At 37.9% G+C, this 23638-nt stretch overlaps 1 protein-coding gene across 2 annotated transcripts in view; it reads right to left on the bottom strand.

Annotated features, from left to right (window-relative positions):
• The window catches only part of Acss3 (acyl-CoA synthetase short chain family member 3), a 168342-nt gene that overhangs the window by 121932 nt on the left and 22772 nt on the right, over positions 1 to 23638 (bottom strand). For both annotated transcript variants that reach the window (XM_063255218.1, XM_063255217.1), the window contains exon 2: positions 10587 to 10731. In XM_063255218.1, coding sequence (XP_063111288.1) covers positions 10587 to 10718 — 132 coding nt within the window. In that variant the 5' untranslated portion in view covers positions 10719 to 10731. The remainder of the gene's footprint in view (positions 1 to 10586; positions 10732 to 23638) is intronic.

Here is a 23638-nt window from a genome sequence, read left to right as displayed (position 1 = left end):
GCATCACCTTAGCCACTCAGAATTCTTCAATTTCAGTAAATCAGCTTCTTCAATTTGTTATGAAATTCATGTTAAGCCAAAAGACTTGATAATCTCACATCAATTATTAAAGAACAAAGCCAGAAAGCTGTTGATACATTCATCCGTACTGACAGTATAAAAGATGCAGGTGATAATCAGTAGATAAAAGAACAATTGTTTGCCACACTCCTCATTTCTAATTGTAGGAATATTTTCTCCCTTTTTATACTTTGCTTCTCTTTACCATAACAACTGCTTCACTCCCTTCTTCACTCGCAATTTTCTACTTCTATTTCCCATTTAGTATACGTTTGTTAATAATCTAGGCTGGTAGTTTCGTCCTCAGTAGGTCAGCCTTCACTATTACCTATGCCAAATCCAGCTGTTGGATATATTTCCTGCAGGCCTTTGACCGCTCCTGTGGAGAACTGGACCACACAGATTGAGCCAAGTGTCTCTGTTATGTGGTCCAGCTTATGTATCACTGCAACAACAAAGTCTCTTCTGAACAGCGGAGAGAGGATGGTTCTCTCTCTGTGCTACAAATGCACAAAGCTTTACATTTACATCATTACACTATACTCCTATCCTTTTGGGTTTTTTGCCAAGAAAACTATGAAATTCTTGACTACTAGAGTTACATCTTATTCTTTTTATGACTTCATTGTCTAGTATTGGAAATGATACGTAATAATCAGTTAGTGTGTGTCACAGTAACACCTCACTGGACAGGGTATTCCTCCTTTATCTCTACGTGCCTCAGACCTTACCTCATTTGCAGCTCATATTTATTTCCCTGGACTCATTATTTATTGACACTAATAGATTAAAAGTATTTACGTAGATCTGGTACATGAAATGAAAGAGTATTTGTGGATGAAACTAACAACTGGCTATGAAAATCCATGTGGCTACACTACATTTCCCAAATCTCTTTGTGGCTGATAGTCAAATACGATGTTCCAGGAGCCCATGTGTACTAGTCTGAGTATGGCCCTTGAAGCACACCACGCCTGCCCCCTACTTTCTTCTCCACCTTCCTAAGAGTTTGGGACACCTGTGTCTTTGCCTTTGCTTTGCAGATGTGGGCGATGAAAGAGAGGATTAGAGACAGGGGTTTAATGAAACTGGGTCATAACAAGCTGAACCTCATCATGTGGGTTATTGGATAACAGAAACGCATCTTGAATATTTTAAGTCATCATTATTGACTATCCGTTTTAACAGGTTAGCCTTCAACTAATATTTAGAAGATTATTAAACAGTTGTATAAATTATTAGACAAACTTATTTATGTAAAAAATTATTTACATAAAATTACACAAGGACAATTGTTTCAGATTGCTACCAAAAATAACCATCAAAATATGGGAAACAAGTAGGGTGTTTACAGGCAGCTGATGCACAGTAGACAAAAAATCAAACGTGCCTCTAACCTACTTGGTGTCAGCAGGGATCCAAGAGAAGGCACACTTGGAGTGACTTTTAGGATCCCATGACAGAGACTGTCTCTATCCTAGCCCTTCATCTACAATGTGGAAGCAAACGCTGGTACTCTAAGTAGTTGAAGCTAAGTATTAATCTGTTCCTTTTGCTTCTGGATCATATGATGTCTCCTTGTTTATTTTCTTTTTCACTGTGCTCTGTTCTTTAACGAAGTTAAAGTCATTAATTTAACAATGTGTAATTCCACAGTATACTCAAAACAAAACCCAGACTTCACCATGGCTTGCAGGGTTCTTCATGATCCAGTGCTGCCCAGCCTCCCCGCACCAGCCTGCTGGTTCTCCTCTTCTGTAAGTCTATTCTTCCTTCACACCCTCAGCCTGACAGAATTTTCACTCAAATATTTACACGGTTCTATCCCGCTCTTAAGTTTTGTTTTGGTTTGGTGTGGTTTGTTTATTTTGTTTCAGCATTCCTGGAGAGCAAAACCAGTATCAAACAGAATTCTAACACTGGGCACAAATCTCAGTCCTTTTTAACTTTTTTTAAACTTTGAGGCAGGGTCAGGTGGGACTTGGACTTGCTCCTGCCTCAGTCTCCCTAAGTGCTAGTGTCACAGGCATGTGCCATGTGCTTCCCACTCTTTATGACTGGGTTCCAGTTCTACCTGCTCGGCGACAAGTAGCCTTTCTTTGCAAATAGAACAAGCCATAGAAGGAAGGGGGAGGAGTTAGGGGAGAACGGGGAATAAACAGAACTAAGATACGTTGTGTACACGTGTACCAAATCTCCATGAGGAATTTAATTATTATGTACTGCAAGGATGTACAAATAAAGAGTCAAAAATAAAAAATGTAAAGAAATAGCAGCCCCAAATTCTTCTCAGCCCTTTATTTTCTCACTTATACTGAATGAGGTTGTATTATATTTTTTATTCACACTATCTCTTCAACTAGAATCCAATTTTCCTGAATACAAAGACTGTCTCATTTACTCCTGGAACTCATGGTGTCTTCAGAAGTGTCAAATATGGATGAGGTATCTCTACGAGTATGCTCTGAATACATGAATAAAAAATTTACTTTAGCATTCCAGTTCGAGAAAATACATTCAAACCAGATGGCTGATTGATGTTGATTTTCTACAACATCAGAGTTTAGTCACCCTAAAGAGAAGACAAATTAGTAAGGCCTGCCAATGAGTGATAAACATAAATTCATTAAGCAAAATGCAAAACTAAAATCCATGGACCAATTCTCTGCTTCTAAGAGGGCAAACTGAGCTAAACGTTACAAGTGAGGTTTTTAAAGAGGCAGAATATAGACCTTCACAGTCAAATATACCTTAAACCAAGGAAAATGCACATAAAAAATAAAATTTCCAAGTATAAAACAGAAAGATTCCAAAGTGATATTTTTAGAAATAGTTATTTCTGTTAAGGTTTAGATTTTGCTTCACATTTTTATAAATCTCATCAGAAGTTCTGCTTGTGAACTCATTCAATGGATATTAGATTCTATTCTTTATAAGGCTTTTGTGAGTGACTGCATAAGTTAAAAAGACAGAGTATCTCCTCTACCTCCAGGAGTGTTTTCTTGGGTCAGGAGGTCATGTTAAGTATGCTAACAAGTAAAGGAAAAGAGAAAAACGAACCAGTATGTCAGGAAAAGTTGTAAGTAAAATGGAATGGACTTCAAAGCATAGCAAAATAGCTTCAGGTATGGCAGAAATTGAAGGGAGTTCACACTTCAAACAGTGATCTTTATTTTATGGACAATGTAATATCTAAAAGCCTAGCTGAGAAAATTCAAAGGGATTGGTTAAAAATTCAAAGGGATTGGTTATACTTTTGCTATTTCAAATTGAAATAAATATAATCTTTAGATAGTTCTGGTTTCAAATAAATAATTCTAAATATGGAAAAAGCAAAACTTAAAAATATTAAATACTGTTTAATTAATATTTTCTTATATTATTAAAATTGGTCTAATAACCACTGTTTTTATATTGGATCCTCTGAAGTGAGGCTCTAAATTAAATTTTCCTAAGTTATAAAGTTGTTTTAAAAGTCAGTTCCAGTTTATAATTTTGATAAAAATTTAAGTCAATATTTAGTGACTCTGTAACCATAAGCAAAATACAAGTGTTTCTTCTAAAACATATTATATAACCTTGCATTATACAAAATAACTCACAAACATAACAAGATTTTTGGAAAATAAACTTGGTTGTACTAAAATCTTTGGCATTAATAAAAGTACAAATAACATTACCTTCCTAGATCATTTACAGACTTAAATATTAGGGTACAGGCTGTCTAAAGGTATTCTCCTGGAGAGAACTTACTTCCCATTTGGCTTCAAATAATGGTTAGGAGAGACTGATAAAGTATAGACTTTATCACTCATTATTATTATTATCATTCTTATTTTGAGTTTTTTTGGAGACAGGCTATGACTATGTGTTTCAGGCAGCCCTTGAGTTCACTGTATAGTTGAGGCTGGTCTTGAACTTTCGGTAATCCTCCTGCTCTGCCTCCTGACTGTAGGTATTACAGGCATGCACCACCACACCCACATTATCATTAATTATTTTTAAAGTAGGAGAGAATGTCTTCTAGCTCTGGTTTCCCAAAGCCATTTAAATGCCTTTATGCTCTCAGATCTCTATGATTCTTTCCCCAAAGTTTACAAATATTGGTAAATCTTTCCCTTTAACAGTACAAAAGTCTGTATAATTCTTCACCTATGGCATGTTAATAGAAAAATACAAAAGTGAATGGACAAAATATGTACATGAGCATTTCAGAAAAAGAGGACTGACAAATGGATAATGAACACCAGTAAGCCAAGGGTAAGGAGATCAACTTCATCAGATATTAGGGAAACACAAACTAAAACCGCAACCCAGAGCCAGGGTTATAGCTCAGCTGCCTAGCACCTGCCTGGCAAGTACAAGGCCCTGAGTTCGATTCCTGGTGCCTAAATAAATAAACAAGCCCACAATACATCCACCAGAAAGACCAAAATTTAATTCATTGGTACTGTCAATTCCAGTTGTTGGTATCCTAACATAGGATAGGAATGTAAATTGGTAAATACAGCCACTCGGGGAAATTGTTTGGTAGTAACTACCCATTCCCACCTGCACATGCTATAACAATTGGAACCCCCTTCTTAAATGTATCCCCCAACACAAATGCATACGTGTCATCACCACAATTTGTTAGTAAGCATTCATAGACATGGATATCCTCCATGAAAAACCTAACAAAACTTATACTGGTGGTCTGTATTCTTATCTGAATAGATACTATATTTAAATAATACTTTAAGAATTGAATCTTAGGGGAAAATAGATGATCTATGATAACTTCTGTCTCACATCAACATCACTCACCTGTTTACAAAGGATGCGAAAGACATACATTTTCAATGGGATGGACTATAACATAAATGAAGCTTTTATTGTTAAAGCATTTTAAAGACAGAAAATTTATCATATGCACTGTTGTATGCTTAACTTGCCCAGGAAGACAGCCATGAACTGGCTGAATTTCTGCATGTTCTTTAGGTTTTTAGCTTTTTAGGTTTTTTGATTAAATAAATAGGGATATTAATGACAAAGGAATGTCAGATTATTTTACCCTGACATATTTCTGAGAACATGAATTTCACACTTTGAAGAGCACATCCCAAAAGGCAAAAGTTAGAAGTGGACTTTTCATGGAAATTGACTCTAGGCTTCAGAGAAATTTTCTCTTTGAAGTTATTAAACCTTTATAATTACAATCTATTATATTTTTAAAAATTATAATTATATTTTTAAAAATTACCTTAATGAGAGATAATGGGCACTTTCAGTTTGAACTAAATTGGGAAATTTTAGCAAAAACTGTGTTTTGTCAGTTACCTTCCTATACATATATTCATGAAGCTGTCTCAAATGCCCTTGTGGGGTCACATTCTTATTTAGTGAATAAATGTATTTAAAAATTACAATTGCCATAATGCAAAAAAGAAAACTCCACATAAAGAGGTAAATTCAAATTCAGATTACTGATGGGAAAGTAAATTCAATGTAGAAATAGCTAAAATAATACACTACACTACGTACAACCTATGCATGCTCTCGCAAATATGTACCTACTTCCCTAAGGGTCACTAGATTACTATTGACTTGAAAAGTGTTAAGGAGGAAAACAATAAATATGTACAGCACATATTTCCTGTAATACAAATCTTTGAACTTTTAAGTTTAAAAAATTAAAGGACAAAATATTCTCCATAGATTATGAAGCTTAATGAAAATAAGTTAAAATTCTTTGCTGATAGAAGTTAAAGTTTACTTGGAAAGATAATCAAGTTTGAATAGTTACATCATTTAAAGGTAAGATTTTCTCATAATAAAAGAAAATGGTTAGAAATTTTAAATGATCATTCACTCGTTCACTTATTAATATTTCAATACATTTTACTAAATGACAGGCATTTTTAGGGAATCAAAATTAAAATCCCTGATGTCACAGAACTTACACACAAGCAAATGAAACAACACTAGTGACAGATATATAAAATATTTATTAAATAATAACTACTATGTTTAAAAAGAAAGAGCTGAGCATGGTAGTATGTGCCTATATTCCCAGCACTCCGGAGGCTGAGGCAGGAGGTTTACTCCAAGTTTGAGGATAACCTGAGCTACATATTGAGTAGCTACAACTACATAGCCAGAATATATCTCAAAAAATCAATAAATAATTAAATAAATAGCAAATAGCAAATAATAAAAAAACAAAAAAATTAAAATATAAAGAAGTATAGAATGGTGTGGGCAAGAATGTTTTTAGCTAATCTGGTCAGGATTAGCTAAATAACTTCTGTCTCATATCAACATCACTCACCTGTTTACAAAGGATGCGAAAGACATACATTTTCAATGGGATGGACTATAACATAAATGAAGCTTTTATTGTTAAAGCATTTTAAAGACAGAAAATTTATCATATGCACTGTTGTATGCTTAACTTGCCCAGGAAGACAGCCATGAACTGGCTGAATTTCTGCATGTTCTTTAGGTTTTTGGCTTTTTAGGTTTTTTGATTAAATAATTATTTGATTAAATAATATTGATAAAATAATATTCAAGTGATATGACCCAATAAGATATCTTTAAACAAATAAGTTTTAAGTGTAGGGGTCAACTTTTACAGAAAGCCTTTGTAGACACAATTTATGCTTGGCTGAGTTGGGAGCTCTTTTGATTTGGATAAGCATCTCTCAAAGTCCTGTGTGTTAAATGTCTATTCCTAAGCCTGGCATTACTGGGGGGCAGAGGGGTCAAACCCTTAGAGGGGGGAGTCTAATGAGAGGACCTGAGGTCACTGGGTGTATGCTCTTAAAGACTATCGCAGGAATTGCTTGCCCTCTTTCATGTTTTGGCCAAGATGAGAATAGTCTGCTCCAACCCAAGCTCCTTTCCATAGCCTTCTGGCACATCTATCACAGGTTTAAAGCACTAGGTCCACCTGATTTTAGACTGAAATCTTTAGATTGAAATCTTCAGTCTTTTCTCTTTGCAAGTCTGTTATCTCATGTATTATATTACAGTGAAGGAAAGTAATGGAAGTATTTTCCCATACGTTTCCCCACCAATCACAACTAAGCCCTGTATCATAATCCTTGCTTTACATGGAAATTGCCTGATTATATATTTTCTTAATTCCCTGAAAATAAGGAATGTGTCCATGTGCCTGTTATCCTTTGTTCCTAACAAGGTTGTTCTATAAAATAAACATTTGTTGAATAAATGATGGATTTGAACTGGAGCTAAAATTCCTTGTACGAAAGCCTTCGTAAAAAGTTGTTTAAAATGTTCAGAACTACAGAAGAAATGGCAGTTTTAGAAAAGCTCTGCTCAGAATCACTCTACAAATTTTTCAGATCTTTCATGTCACCAAGGTAATGTAGCTCAAAATTTGTTAGCCTGCTAATTAAATAAGACATACTAACTAGCTTAATCAAGTTTTATCCAGCCAGAAACTTCCACTAGAAATGAAACAGGGGAGATTAAATCAGTAATGTACAAGGACAGTGCTTTTTGTTTGTTCTCAATGTTATTATCCATTAAATCTTTCTCTGTCTTCTCTCCTTAATAAAATAAAGGCCATATGGAACCAGGAGCAGGTAATCAAAGTAGAACACAATGCTCTCTCTCTTTCCTCATGGTTCTTCCTTTACTACTTTAGGGAAGAGAAGCCTGGGGAATCATAAATTGTCAGCAGATGAGAGAAACGGTCCATTTAAGTACTTTGATGTCAGGCTAAACTGAACACCAGTGAACTAGTACAAACGTCCAAAGAGTCTGAGAGTCTAGACTCAATGTTTGAAAATAAGATGCCTTAGCAAAAAATGTCTAAGTAAATTGTGTGTGTAATTATCATATAATCCTATAACTTATGTAATCATTTCATTAAAGAGAAAGCAACAGAAAACAAGAGTTGCACAACTCATTTTAGATGTATCTAAAGCTTTTTATTTGACTCTGATGCCTACGTATGTATCAAATTCAATATGTTGATAATGTTTTTACAGCATATAAGTCAATTTCTTAATCTGTATATCAATTAAAATTCACAAATGTCTTAGGCAATCATATTCATAAAATGAAATTGTGGCAATATGCCCAAACCACAGGAACATGTGTTTGAGCATAGACAAATGACTTCTGAAAGCTGAAAATGTAAAACTGCAAACAGAATATGATAGCTTGTTCAGGAAACTGCTGTTATCTCTTATAATTCAGTCTCATCTGATTAAGACGTCTATTTCATAATGAAAGACCTTCCTTACTCAGTCCTAGTGTGAGCTCCAGCTCTTTATTCCACAAATATCACTCCCACTCACAAAACAGTAACGAGTACAAACAATAGATGTTTAGCATTTGAACTCTGGTTGGTTTGGTTTGGTTTCAGTACTGGGAATTAAAGTCAAGGACTTCAACCTTTTGCTTTATTTCTCTTTTTTTCTTTTTCTTTTTCCCTCCCCTCCCCTCCCTTTCCCTTCCCTTCCCTTCTCTTCCCTTTCCTTCCCTTTCTTTCTTTTTTGGACAAAAGTTTTGCTAAGTCACCAAATAGTCCAGGCTGGGCTCAAACTTGAGGTCTGATCATCATCCTGCCTCAGCCTCCCCGAGTGTTGGTATAACAAGTATGCAACCATACCCAACTTCAAATTCGATTCTTATTAGATTAGAATATTCCTTGTTTATTTCCTAGAGGAAAGTGGGGCTCAAATTACTACTATGAAATCAGAAGTAGACAAGATATTTCTTCCCCAAACCTCGTACTCTAGGCATATGACCTAAGTTGGCCCATCTAGATGCTTCTACTCTGTGTTTCAGTCTGAAAGAACTGATTCAAGATAGCAAGTCCAGCTAGCAGACAATTTGTGAGGTCACCTGCTCTAGTCACTGTGACACCTCTTCTCTTACCTATATCATTTTTCTGAACTTGCTTTAGTTGTCTTTGTTTAAATCAGCTGATACTGAAATGTGTTATTACAATCATTCTAACATCCAACTTAAGTAAACCAGCTTGACTTTTCTCTCTCGTTTACAACAACTCAGGATTGTAGGTAACTGATCTGGTTGAGTTGCCTTTCTTTAATTTCCGGCAAGGCAAAAAAAGAATATACTGATTCAAAATAAGATAGTTTTAGAGCCTGGGGTAGTTGATCAAACTCTCTAAAAATAGAGTAGAACTATGAACTGGCTTCAATGCATAAAAGTAGAGAATGAAATTCAAGAAGTCTTCACTTTTAAAACAAAAGTTTCCAAATCTATGGAGATAAGCTTTCTAGTTAGTGGAAATTTTATCACCAATGGGGATGTTAGCAATGTTTGGAGACCTAATTAATATTCATAAGTAAGGGAGAATGCTATGGGATCTAGTGAATAGAAGTTAAGGATGCTGAGAAACATCCTACAGTGTACATGTGGCCAACCACAAGAAAGAAGCTTCCCATCCAAAAGCGCAATAGGCCATGATTGAGACATGCCTCTGGACATCATTCTCCTTCTATAAGTCATACATGGCACATGAATAAATGACCTACAAATCATGTATGATTAAATGTTCCATGGAGGGGCTGGAGATTTAGCTCAGCGGCATAAGCACCTGCCTTGGAAACAGGCAGTCATGAGTTCGATCCCTGGTACCGATAAAAATGAGGGAAAAAAAAAGACAAAAAATGTTCCATGGAGTTAGAGCAACTTTCCAGTAGTCCGAGACAGTTAACTACTTTCCTAAAACTTCTGAAACCTTACTTCTGTTGTAAGGTTAAAAGAGAAAAGTCTTGTAATACTTCCATTAATATGCAGATGCATGCAAGAACTATACAGATAAGCAAGGGCTAAAAAGAGAAAATAAGATTTGCAAAGTGCTGCAAAGCACTCTCTGTGTCTGAGACAATGACAGTACATTCAGGCTACTGATGAGGTGCTCGAAAGGCCAAGGATGTTAGGAAATGAAGCTTGGGAAGGACACTGTGATCAGATCCCAAAGTGTCTTTCACATACCACGATTATGAATTTTCTTCTCTGATTAGTAGTAATTTTTAGAAAAAACAATAAGATAAAAAAATGAAGCTAATTCTTCAGAAGAATGTTCTGGCATCACTTTGAGTAATGATCTACTACAAGCAGTCAGGTGACAGTCATACAAGAATGAGCAGCCACCTTTAACAATGGTAATGGCAACAAGAATATAGATCAAAAGCCAGAAAGGATTTAAACATATTCTTGAGATTTACCAAGCTTGCTCTGTAAAACAGACATCACTCAATACTAGGAAATACAAATTAAAGAGTTAGAAACAGTCTAAATAAATTCACATATATATACCAATTTCTAAGCTGCATCTGGAAAGGAAAAAGAATAAGTAAAAAGAATTAAGATGTGTTATGTAAATCTACCAGCTCTTCACTATGAATATAATCATTATGCATGCAAACAAATATTTTTAATTTAATGTCAGGGAATTTCTTAAAAAGCTATATAATGAAAATCTGTTCTATTTTTAAAATGCATACACAACTAATACAGAGAAAAGTATATTATGTTACCTGCTCCAGGACTTCCTTATAGGTAATAGTTTCTTTAGTATTTGTAACAGGACTGTCATAGATGATAGCAATCTTATCCCCTCTACCATTTTCAATGTGACGATCAATGGCATTGTAACAAATGTTAAGCATCCCTTCCACAAACCTGAAAAATAATAGAAAAATGAAAGTAAATAATTATTTTTAAATATATTGCTGCTGAATCAGGTTGCTGTATTTCTAGTTGGCAGAACTGGTCCTAAGGCAGTGTTGTGTAGTAAATGTTATGCCAGGTAATGACTACATTTAGATGGCATGAAGTGGACATTTTTATTTTAATAAATACATATTTACTTTATGTGCACTAAAAAAAAATATACCTTGAACTTCAAACTGACTACTGTGTGGATTTTACTGCTTGGAATGAAACCAATGTATAGAGTAAGAAAGTAATCTAGGTTACATAGATGGATTGAATGATATCTAAGTGTGATGTAGAAGCATTAGAGATTATGAAATAGAAAATAGCAAATATAACACTAAAATTTTGGTACCTGCTGCAAATAGATAACTACTGGCAAATTCAGTTTTTAAAAGTATGGTTATGAATTTTTTTTCAATTAAATGTGTTATCTTCAACTGCATATAGAACAGATAAAACTTTTTTGTGCTGTCAAAACTGCTTCATATTGAATAAAGAATGGGCATGCACATAAAATGTTAATTTTTTAAAAATTACACGAATTTCACTTTTTTTTTTTTCCTTTTTATCGGTACCGGGGATCAAACTCACGACTGCCTGCTTGGAAGGCAGGTGCTTATGCCGCTGAGCTAAATCCCCAGCCCACGAATTTTACTTCTTAACTGATCAGTGCTTTTTTTCAAAATACAGATGTCCTATAAAAACATGACGATAGGTCGTTTTGGAAGAATAGTTCATTTTTCCAAAAGAAAAAAAATCTTGCATATGCTACTTTTTTAAGAAAAGATTTCAATATTCCACAATTTTGTACAGTAACAATCCATTTTTCTTACCACTGAACTACCAAATACAACAATACAAAGTAACAGAAAATACACAGAAGCAGGAAAAGTCCTATTAACCCTTCAATGCCCGACGACCCATTTTGGGCACATCCATAAAAACAGAACATAATGAAATGTGTTATGTTCAAATTCTCATTCCTTAAACTTTTCTAGTGTACTTCATACAAAAATTCAAAAATTTTAATCTTCCACATAAATAGATTAAGTTGTTGAGTATCACCTTTAAGTCTTCATGAGGAGCACTGAGAGATGCAAAACAGTACATTAAAACAAACCACAATCACAGTAGCAGCACAGCAAATAATTAATAAGGAGGCCACGTAAGGAGGGGTCATGGATGCACGTCAACAAATCCTACAAACTTCAACACCACCAGTGTGGTTATCTACAGCATAGCACAACACGTATTTGATAAAAAGATTCTGAATTTCATAGTGTGATTTTTTAAATACAGGTTCTCACTATGTAGTTCAGGTTGGCCTCAAACTCAGTCATCTTCCTGCCTCAGCCTTCCAAGTGTGCCACCACACCTGGCTTCCAAGTGTGACCTTTGTTCAGAACGTTATCTCATTACCTTCCCTGCTTCCATCAAAACTGTTTTGTATCTCTCCCTCCCCTGGCTCTAGGAGTGGGAAATATGAAGTTGATTTTTGATTCATCCAGGAATTTGCTTTAACTAATTCAATGTCAGTACACAATGCAGACAGAGGCTTGCAAAGCACTTGTATGGTTGGGTTTACTCTCCTGGAGCTCTATATTCCCCAAGACAGCACCCCAGATAAGGTGACTGCCTCTTACATGGCACCCAGAATGATCATTTATCAGAACCCAAACAAAGCAGGGAGCCCAGCCCAGCCTCAAGGTCTTGGAACAGCATGCCCAGCTATTCTCGTCTTTAATCCGCTGACCTCAAAGCAAAGTTCAAGTAGATAAAAATAACACTGTAGAGACCATGTCCTTGCTGGTTAGACAACACAACGGTAACCATAATTAGCTAATACTCAAGGACAAAAATTTCTTGTCTACTAGAAGTAAATTTATGTTTTATGGGATATCCTGCAGAATATGTTGCAAATGTATGGAGCATTTACTTGCTAGAAAATTCTCTCTCTCTCTCTCTCTCTCTCTCTCTCTCTCCCTCCCTCCCTCCCTCCACATTATTATCTCTGTTTGCATCTTCTCAATATCATCTGACAAATCTTCCTGTTCATTTTTAATTGCCTATGATCCCACCCATTTCATATGCACCCCTTAACTTTTGCTATATTCTCTCCCTAGACAACCTCTACTCTTTTATGGCTTTAGCTTCGATTTTTATCTCCAACACTTTTCCCCACTCCTAACTCCATACTGTTGTAACCTGCTAACCAGTTCCCTTCCTGCCTTGCTGTTCTGTAAAGCACTGACCCCTCCCCACCCTGAACTGCTCCATAAAAGATGGTAAAATTGTTTGTCCTGATGGAGACATCTGTTCCAAGAAATGATCTACCACAAAAAACTACAACCTTGTACTTTTGATAAAAACATGTTACATACGTGAAAAGTCCCCAGGTCAAGCTGTACCCAAAACTATGCTTGAGAGCTTTCCAAAGGACACCCGCCAGCACAAACACCCCTCCTCACTTTGCGGATTTTGCCTTCAAAATTTCAGACTCCTTTGGTAGGGTGCTCAGATTAGCAACTGCCTGACTGACATCGCTGGGTACCAGCTAAAATACAGCACTTCTCTTTTTCTATTTTGTCTGTCTTGTTGTTTTTGAGGGTTGCTAACAGAGGTTTAGGGCCAGGGGTCCACTCTTGGAGTCTGGGGGTGCCACATTTGGGGGCTCGTCCGGGATTACTCCAAGACCCCCTTTTCTCTCTTTTTGCCATCCCTATTTGGCTAACTCCCACGGGATTCCCTTACTGTTATAGGTTTTCGACAGCTGCTGCTTCTGACTGTGAGTATTCCTTATTTCACTCTGACTTCAATTGTGTGCACGAATTTGACTGAGTGGGATGCCCTCCATTTTGGGACCCTCGTGGTCCATTTGAATTTTGATTTGTACAGGACAATTGGTTTCTTAGTTTGACATAGACTGTTATCCTCTGTAAGAAAGATCTTATGTGGCCTTTTTGGTTTTACAGGCGACTGTCATCCTTTTGGCTATGCATTAAGTGATAACAGTTTCCTTCTAGGTCCCAGATGATCTGTCAACCTAGGAGATAATCTTACATCTTGTTGTCCTGTCTATTGTCTTTTGTCTCTTTTTGTGGGCTGTCCTCGTTTCTTTTGACCTTTTTCTTTCACAAGGAATCACAAAAGCCAAAAATAGGACAAAGTACATCCATTCCACTAACACCACTGAGTTTAGTCTTGGAACATTTTAAAGATTTTTAAAGGAGGGGCTTGGGGTTTAGCTCAGCGGCATAAGTGCCTGCCTTGCAAGTGTGGGGTCGTGAGTTTGATCCCCAGTATCGATAAAAAAGAAAAAGACAAAAAAAAAAAAAAAAAGAAAAAGATTTTAAAAGGAGAGCTGAGGGGTATGGGGAATCTGTTCACCCCAGGTACTTGAGAGTTTTGGTTTCTTTAGAATGGCCTCAAAGCGTTCCTAAGTGCCCCCCCCAATTGGGAGCTTTGACATGGATATAGAGCATACAGTCTGGATGTATATTTTTGGTCCCCTGGCCCATCCTGATCAATTTGTCTATATGTTAATATGGGTTGATTTGATCTATGACTCTCCACCTTGGATTAAACATTTTCTTAAAGTTTTTAATCAACAGCAGTCTCAAGATGCACCAGAGAAACCAAAACCTCAGGCGAGCCGTGCCCAGGCCTCCCCCCGAGAACCCAACTGCTCCCCGCGGTTCTGCAGGACGGGAACAATGATGAGGAGTTTCTTTCATCCCCCCCCCATATTGTCCTCCCCAGGATGATGAGGGGGTATGTTCACTGGAGCCCCCTATGGCCTCTCCCTGCCCGGCATCTCCTGACTCCTCCTCCACCCTGTGTCCCCTCGGGGAGGTCCCCAACCCCTTGACCTGGGAGCCTCCGTATTTGTCTATTCTTCTTTCTTTACTTCTGACCTTTATAATTGGAAAGGAAAAAATCCCCCATTTTCTAAGGACCCAGAAAATTTCATTAGCCCGCTAGAATCTATTTTCTCAACTCACCGCCCCACTTGGGATGATTGCCAAAGATTCTCAGGGTTCTTTTCACAGCTGAAGAGCCAACTCACATCTGCTCCCTGGGACACGGAAACCCCACGACTTACCCCCTGTGACAGGAACACTATTTCCCTCTTTCCCGCCCTGACTGGGACCCCAATTCCCACGAAGGTAAGGAGGCTTTAGCTCAGTATCACCAGCTGTTTCTGAGTGCACTTCCTGGAGCAGCCAAAAAACCTACAAACTTGTCCAAGGTGTCAGAGGTAAGGCAATTGGCTGATAAGATCCCTTCTATGTTCTTGGAGCACCTTCTAGAGGCCTACCGACTTTATACACCGATAGACCCGATGGCGCCTGAGAATGCAAGGGCTATTAATATCACCTTTGTCTCCCAGTCGGCCCCAGATATAAAGAGAAAATTGCAGATATAAAGAGAAAATTGTTACAAAGGTGTTGGACCTCCTTTGCAAAAAGATTGTTACACCAAATTCAAAGGATGAAAACTAACAAGGAGACAAGGAGTGCCCCCACTCAACAAGGAGCAATGAGCCTATTGTAAGGAGTTGGGGCACTGGCAGAAGGACTGCCCAAAGTTAAAGGCAAAACTAGAGTTCTTCACTGTCAGGACTTCCTTTGTTTTCTGCCAAAGGAAGCTATCCGTGTAAACCGAAAGGCAGAAGATTCTAAGAACATGGAGGATTTAGAGAGGATATTAGAGGAGTAATGAGTAAGTGCAAAAACGGTTATGTGAACGCGAAAACTCCGAGGGCCACTGAAGGTGGTACAGCTGGTGCATTGATGGTAACGAGCAAAGTGTATTGCTTAACAATGAGGTAAAAACATTCAATGTTGAGATATTAAGCTCACTCTAGAATTGTTTGATCTCCTGTTGTGTGTTATACTGTGGAGACAGAGCCAAAGAGGTAAGAGCCAAACCCAAGAGAGAGACCTCTGAACTGCAGTTACTACAGAGACTCAGATTCTATGGAAACAATGCCTGGATTCTGGCACCTCAGTGCAAAAAGCTGAGCTTATTGCCCTGACAGAAGCCCTCAAGCTTGCCCAAGGTAAGCACATAAACATCTATACCAGTAGCAGATACACCTTTGTCACTGTGCATGTCCAAGGGGCTATTTACCAAGAAAGAGGGTTACTAACCTGAGAGGGACAAAGAATTAAAAATGCTCCTCAGATACTAGACTTATTGGCAGCAGTCTGGCTGCCTGAAAAGGTGACCATAACACATTGTAAGGCCCACCAAAAAGGAGATAATCCTGTGGCAAAGGGAAATAACTTGGCAGATGCAGCAGCCAACTAGGCTGCCTTAAAATCAGTAGGGACTGAGACTGTGCTTGCCCTTTTGCTGATGCCCCCAACCTTGTCTGGACCTGTGTACATCAAAAAAGGACCTCCCTTTGGCAACCCAGCTTCAAGCAAAACCTGATCTCCCTGGGGGTTGGTACCCCCAGGTACCAAAAGAGTTCTATTGCCAGAAGCAGTTGGCCAAGAACTAATCCGACAAGCACACCAAGCCACCCACTTGGGAGGAACAAAGCTTGCAGAACTTTTTCGGGAGAAATTTTTTATTCCTCTGCTGATGAAATTGACGCAAGCTGTAAGCCTTAAGTGCCCTCAGTGCCAACTGGTAAATCCCAAATGACAACTTTATATGGAGACCAAACATTTCCTCGGAGCCATCCCAGGAGAACATTGGGAGATTGACTTTACTGACATGAAAAAGCCTGGACTGCAGGGACATAAATATCTCTTGCTAATGGTTGACACCTTTACTGGTTGGGTAGAAGTCTTTCCAACCAAGACAGAATCAGCTCTCATTGTAGTAAAAAAGCTCCTTTATGAGATTATCCCATGATTTGGCCTGCCCATATCTTTGGGGTCCCATAATGGTCCAGCTTTTTAGCCCAGATAACTCAAAAATTGATACAGGCATTACAGATTAATTGGAAACTCCATTGTGCATACTGACCTCAAAGTTCAGGAAGTAGAGAGGATGAATCAAACTTTAAAGACTATGAAAACCAAGTTGTCTCTAGAGACTGGCAAAAATTGGGTAAGTCTCCTTCCATTTGCCCTCCTACGTACCCGCTGTACCCTCTATGTGGCCAGGGCGTCACCTTTCAAGGCACTCTATGGGAGACCTCAGCCACTCATTCCTAAGATCTCTGAGGAGAAACTGGCAGATTTAACTAACCAAGATCTTATTAAGTCCTACCAGGCACTCCAGCCCGATCTGTCCTCTACCCACCCCCTGTTCAAATTAAAACAAGCCAAGCTTCCCAAATAATCCAAGCCTGTAGCTGAGCCGGAGGCACTTGTCCACATTAGGCATCACCATCAAGATTCTCTCAAGCCTTGCTGGGAGAGACCTTTAACCGTAGTGCTTAACACCCCCATTGCAGTGAAGGTTGCAGGTAAGACACCTTGGATTCATCACTCCCACATCAAAGCGATTCAGGCCACTGACAAAAAGGACATCGAGCCACCCCAAGATAAATGGACTGTACAAAAGACTGGTAACCCTCTAAAGTTAAAATTAACCAAATGTCCTTAATTGTTCTGGCTATGATGACTCAAATTGTAACCTGTTTTATTTTCATAACTTTCTCACTAGGGGTAAACCATAACCAAATTATGGGACATGGGTCATTACTGACTATTTTACAGGAAGTAAGTTAGCTTCAAATACAATGGTCCATGGGATTATATCATTAGATCTTTGTGTTCTACTGAGTAGAGACCTCACTGCCCAAATAGTAAAGAGGTCTCCTCAACCCAGGCCATATGTTAACCCAAAAGGGACCAAATATGAGATATGTGGAACTTTAATCAAAAGACTTTACAGTCTACACCTTGGTATCTATACCCTCATGCAAATTCAACAGTGGACTGGCCAGAAAGACAAGTCAAATATTTCAAAGATTATTGCTCAAAGAACCCAGAGAGTGAATTATTTTGCCCATACTGGGGCTGTGAAACCATTTCCAACTGGAATGGTCCAGATGTTGACAAATATCTTACAATTGCTAGGCCTACCCCCTCAGAGTGTTCTTTAAATCAGTGTAATCTCATGACTTTTACTATGAAGTTTCATAGTAAAAATTCCACATATGGCCAAATGTGGAAATCAGGGACGCATTGTGGTATCAGAATGTGGACAACTGGATATAACCCAGGAAATATTTTCACTATCCAGTTCATCCCTGGCTCACAGGTGGGGCCATTTTGACCCATCCGGCCTCTGGCACCACAGCCCCCACCCCAAAAGCCTACCAGTCCATCGCTTAACACCCCTATGGCCACAACCCCTTTGCCTGCTACTGTCCAGATTACTTCTGGCTCTCTCCTCTCTGACCCTGACCCTTTCTTATTCCTAGATATTGCTTTCAGTCGCTTAACCTTAGCAACCCCAACCTTACATCTGACTGTTGGTTATGCTTACCAGGTAGGCCCCTTACTACACAGGAACCCCGGTCACCATGCAGCTCCAAAATTCCACTAAAGATGAATATCATTGTTGGGGAAGAGCACAACCAAGAGTCACACTGGGAGATGTACAAGGTAAATCAGGGACTTGTCTGTACTCTGCTGCTTATTCCTGGAAGAGCTCTCCATATAGCTCGTTTGGCAACAAAATCTCTAACAGCTCTCACCAAGCCAATGCTCATCTCTTGGCCCCACATGGCACCTGGTTTGCCTGCACTTCAGGGCTTACTCCCTGAGCTATGCTGGAAGTATTCACCAGCCAACTTGAATTATGCATATTGGTCCATGTATTGACCCAAGTATACTGGTATTCAGCCAGCGAAGGAAAAAGTCATATCCTGCCTTCACCTGACTCAATAGTAAGGGTTAAACGCAACCTGATTCTAGTCCCTATGCTCCTCAGAATTGGAGTCACTGGGGCCCTGGGACTGGGAATTTCTAATATGGTTCTTGAGTTCCATCACTATGATAAGCTGTCCAGTCTCATAGACCGAAATTTACAAAGGTTGAGCAACTCAGTTAAAAAACTGGAAGATTCTCTGGGTTCATTAGCTGAAATAGCTGAATAGCCGCAGGCTAGACCTCCTCTTCCTAAAAAAAGGAGGTCTCTGCCTGGCCCTTGGAGAAACCTGCTGCCTATATAGAAACCATTCAGGAGTCGACAAAATTTGTCAGAACTAAAAAGGAGTCTCAAGAAAGAGAGCAGTGGCTGACTGTGCTGGTAGGAGGTAGGGTGTGGTGGGGAGAAGCAGGCCATGGGAGGAGAGAGACACACCCCGGCCACCCAGACGGCGGCAGCTTTCCTCCCCAGCTTTTCTCCACATTGCCTTGGACCCTGGCAACAGGAACTAAAAACAGAAGCAAAAATAAATCTCTCCCTTTTTCAGTTGTGGGTGTCTAGCGTTTTGGAAAACAAGAAGAAAGCAACTAAAGTATATTGTGAAATTTAAAAATTTCTTATTCATCCTTCTTTGTATTTTTGTTTGTTGATTTGTGCTTCTCCTTTGAGACTTCGATTTGTTTTCAGTGTGTTCATAATTACTTGCTGAAGAACGTGTGTGTGTGTGTGTGTGTGTGTGTGTGTGTGTGTGTGTGTGATGGCTGCTTTAAAATCCTTGACACATAATTCCAAACCTGTGTCATCTCACTTTTGGTTCTGTTGACTGTTTTCCTCACTCATCTTGAGATTTTTATGGTTTTTGGTGTAACGTGAGTTTTTGGCTGTGACTTGTGCATCTCGGGTGCTATATCATAACACTCTGGAACGTATTTAAAGATCTGATTTAAACCTCCTGTTTTGACAGGATTTCTCTGACTGCACTGGAGGAGATGGCAACACTTCATTAGTGTCACATTCAGATTAAAGCTCCAATTCACCGCTGGTCTTCCCTGATCCCACTTGGGCTGACAGTTGCCTTATTACTGAGGGCCTAAATGAAATCTCAAGTACCTGCTAGTCTCTACTCACTACCCTATGTGAGAAGAGGAAGGATATTCACTACCACCCCCCCATCACCCGCACTCACACTGCCGGGGGGGAGAGATCCCTCACCCGCTTCCCTTAGCCACTGTAGAAGAGCCAACTCCCCAGCAAACAGGGAGAGTGATGATGTGTGTGTCACTCTGTCACAGGCCAGCAAGAATAGAAGTTGCACTCTGCAGCAGGTTTTCGCCAGAAAGGATGGGACAGGGCCATAACTTGTTCATAAGGTTTGTCTGGATTGTGGTAATTATTATCTAAAAGTTCTCTTTCGTGCTGGGTTATCATTTCTTGGTTCTTCTGCGAGAGAGAGAGAAGCTTTTGCTGCGGGTTTTATTAAGTTTGTGACCATTGGTATTTGTAAGTTTCCAGCTTCTCCAGGATGCATAATACAAAAAGAAGAACCAAGGAACCCACGGCTGTGTTAGTCCTTCAGTCCCACAGTTCCCAGCTGGATGACCTTTTCTTCCAGCGTCCTCACATTTGTGCTTGATATGTAACATCCTGGGTTTTTAACTGCATGTAGCAGGGTGTAAGGAGCAGTGTGTTTTCTCCATGTTATTCTATAAACAAGAGTCCCTAGTTGTGCTGAACCCTAAGACAAGACTTTGGGTGTGTTAACCCTTTTAATTGAAAAACAAAACTTCCCTATAAGCTAGGTACTGTCAGTTAAACAACTGAGGACACAGAAATTCGCCCAAAGCAATTTGAACAGAAACAAGTCCTTTAACATTATATGCTGCTCACATGAGTAACTCTCAAGGAACTGGGATTTTTAAAAAAATTTCTTGTAAATTGGTGCGGCTAAATGTTTGCTAGTATTTTGTACTTGCTAATATTTTAAGGTTTTTCACTTAAAAACTTGAGGAGGCTCTCTGTGGCAGTGAGGAAGCCTCTCTGAGCAGGTGAATGGTTTGTAATGTTCAGCATGACTATTGCAGCAGGTGTCAAACTGGCATGGCTCTGTGTGGCAACAGCCAGTGAATACATGAAAACAAATTGGCTAAATTCAGAGACAGGTACACTGTGGGTGACCAGAGAAAATGAACTGCAAGGGGCCTCTCAGTTAGGAGGATTGATTCTTCTTCTATGGCATGATTCTTACTTCACTGTAAATCAAATCATTTCAGTAAAGGTCAACAGAAACCTCAATGTGCTCTCTCTACCATTCCTAGTAAATTCATGAACAGGTTTTAAATAGTTTATCACTCTGGATTGTAAAACTAATTAATACTTACTGTAAAAACGTAAAAAATACATACATTAAAGTGATATGATATCTTGTCTCTATATTTAGGATTACATTATGTCCTTTTTTTTCAAGAGTCAGATAAATATTCAAACATTAATTATAATTATGGCATAATATTCCATTCAGGGCCTAGGCAACAATGAAGATAATCCTATGTTTTTGCCAATTGCTTTTCACAGCTTATCATTATTTTAAATGAAAGTAGGATGATGCATTTTTATAGAGAAATATTAGCCACATTGTTTTCCAAATTTCATTTTGAGGCTACAGTTCTACAAGACAACACACATGCATTAAAATCAAGTAATTAAATTGGTTTCTGGAAATACTGAATCAATATACATTACCATCAGCATTACCTGAATATATATTTCATTAACCTCCTCTAAATACAAATTATTCTCAACATTCTTCAATTTAAAAAGTGAAAAACAGTTTTAATTTTTTCTTGGTTACTAATGTTGATTAACTGCAGTTTCTTACTAATTTTTAAAAATCTTACTACACAAAATATTTAATTTTTTATTCTTATTAGTACCTGTTTGCATAATGTAATGACTACATGCAGAGAACTGGGACATGTACATAACACATTTCCGTTCCCTTCTTTTCCTCTCTGTTCACCTTCTTTGTTTTTCCAGCATCTGATTCATTTGTTCATGAATTTAGTATGGTATCTTTAACATTGTGGGCAAGATATTATGTCTTACATATTTAGAGATGATTTTTTGAGTTTGTTCACTAATTTTAATTCATGAGGTTTCCTGACACAAGCACATTTTAAATTTTATGTAGTAAAATAAACTCATGATTTCCTCTATAATTCTTCCCTATGACAACTCAGAGTCCTCTCTAACTTCATTTATTATATTAATCTCTTAAGTGCCCCAATACTTTATTGGGTACGGTTATATGTTACATGTGCTATGTATATACAACACATAATGTGCTATGTATGTACAACACATATAATGATATGGAAATACAATCATCTTTAGTTTTTAAGTTGATTTTCCAACTATAGTTTTTTAAATAATCCTACTTTTTTCATTCACTAGAAATATTCCATTCTTCCCATATATATTAGCATCAAATATTACCAGAGTCTTTTTCATTATAACATCTAGATACAACTGCTGAAATGATCTAACAGTAGGTTTATGAATTACGATCTATCTAAAGCTCACTCAGTTTTTGCTCTTGCTGAAAAAAGAAAGGAAATATTTATGTTCTTCATCCTACACCAAACCTCCCAAAAATTTTCATTTAAAACTGAAAGCAATTTTAATGTGTTCTATGCACAATTCAAATAATGAGAACATGTATATAGCTAGAATAAATTGATAGTAATTGTGGGGCAACTACTAAAGATACCACTAACCATTTTATGATACTTAGATAAGACAAAGAGAAAGTTAATGCAGGCTCAATCCAGAGAAGCATGGTAGATCCAACTACATTGATTCATAAAAAAGATTTCCATGATATTTTTATACTAAAAAAAAAGGTGTCAAACCTACTGTGTGTTCATGAGAAAACTGTAACTCCAAAGCAAGTAATGTAAAGGTTCAAGAAAAATGTTTCAATACAACTCTGAAGTAATATCATGGTTTAGAGGCAGGAAAGGATAAAGAATGGGTAATGGGAGTGCAGATGGATAATTAAAATCTATCATCTCCCCAAAATCTATCATCTCCCCTCCTCCACCTCACACACAAACACATTTCAACGTTTACTCACTTAGAATGTAACTTTCTGAGGTGACAGGGTTTCTGTACAGAGGATTCTGCAGAAAATCACAGGCTTGTAGAATAGGAAGAAAATCTATATAATTTCCAGAAGGTCTTTAAAAAATCTACATATTGACTGCCTTCTGGGAATCTTTCCCTTCCTCAAAAGATGATAAGATGGACTCGAAATCACAGCCTGATTCACGGACAAACAAAGAAGGATCTTCATTTGTAACCTGCAATGTGTGCCATTCAGCTACCTGCATCTCAATTTCTAGTCGAGAAGAAGGTGTGTTGCGTGTGTGTGTACATGATGGACAGACAGACAGACAGACAGACAGATAGATAGGGGGCACTGTAGTGCTATGATACATTTCAGTAAGGGAAGAGTATATTTGAACTATTTATATAAATCATTACAATAATTTAAAATCCAACTGGCAAGGACTCTTTGCCAACTGAGAAAAATGACAATGGTCAACATATATAAAAATGGTTTTCAATCTTACAATCAGGAAAATGAACACTAAGATAACCATAGATGCAATTTTCCCTTCTGAAATAATGTAAAATGCTCTGTGGATGGAAATAAAGAAAAATCAGCACTCCTGATATAATATTGGTGAGCAAACAAATTAGATGAGGTCAGGAGGCCTTATACAAAGATTTTAAAGCCACATCATGCAGTGTCAGGCAATCATTAAAACATGAAAACTATTACATGTTTAATGTCAAATATGAACTTTAGCTGGTCCAAAACAAGTCACTTGAGTGTTTATCTATGTGTTACATAAAAACGTAAGTAATATGAGGAAAGGTAAAATAAAATAATAATAGTGTTTAACTCTGAATAATATAAAAATGGGGAGGCAGGAACAAAGAATTGAAATAGTCTATATTTTCCTATAAT

Source organism: Cavia porcellus, unplaced genomic scaffold, assembly GCF_034190915.1.
Source record: "Cavia porcellus strain 051 isolate PalLab524CR breed Dunkin Hartley unplaced genomic scaffold, mCavPor4.1 scaffold_8, whole genome shotgun sequence".
In the NCBI taxonomy this organism is placed as follows: Eukaryota; Metazoa; Chordata; class Mammalia; order Rodentia; family Caviidae; genus Cavia; species Cavia porcellus.
This window is presented reverse-complemented; position numbering and strand designations above follow the sequence as displayed.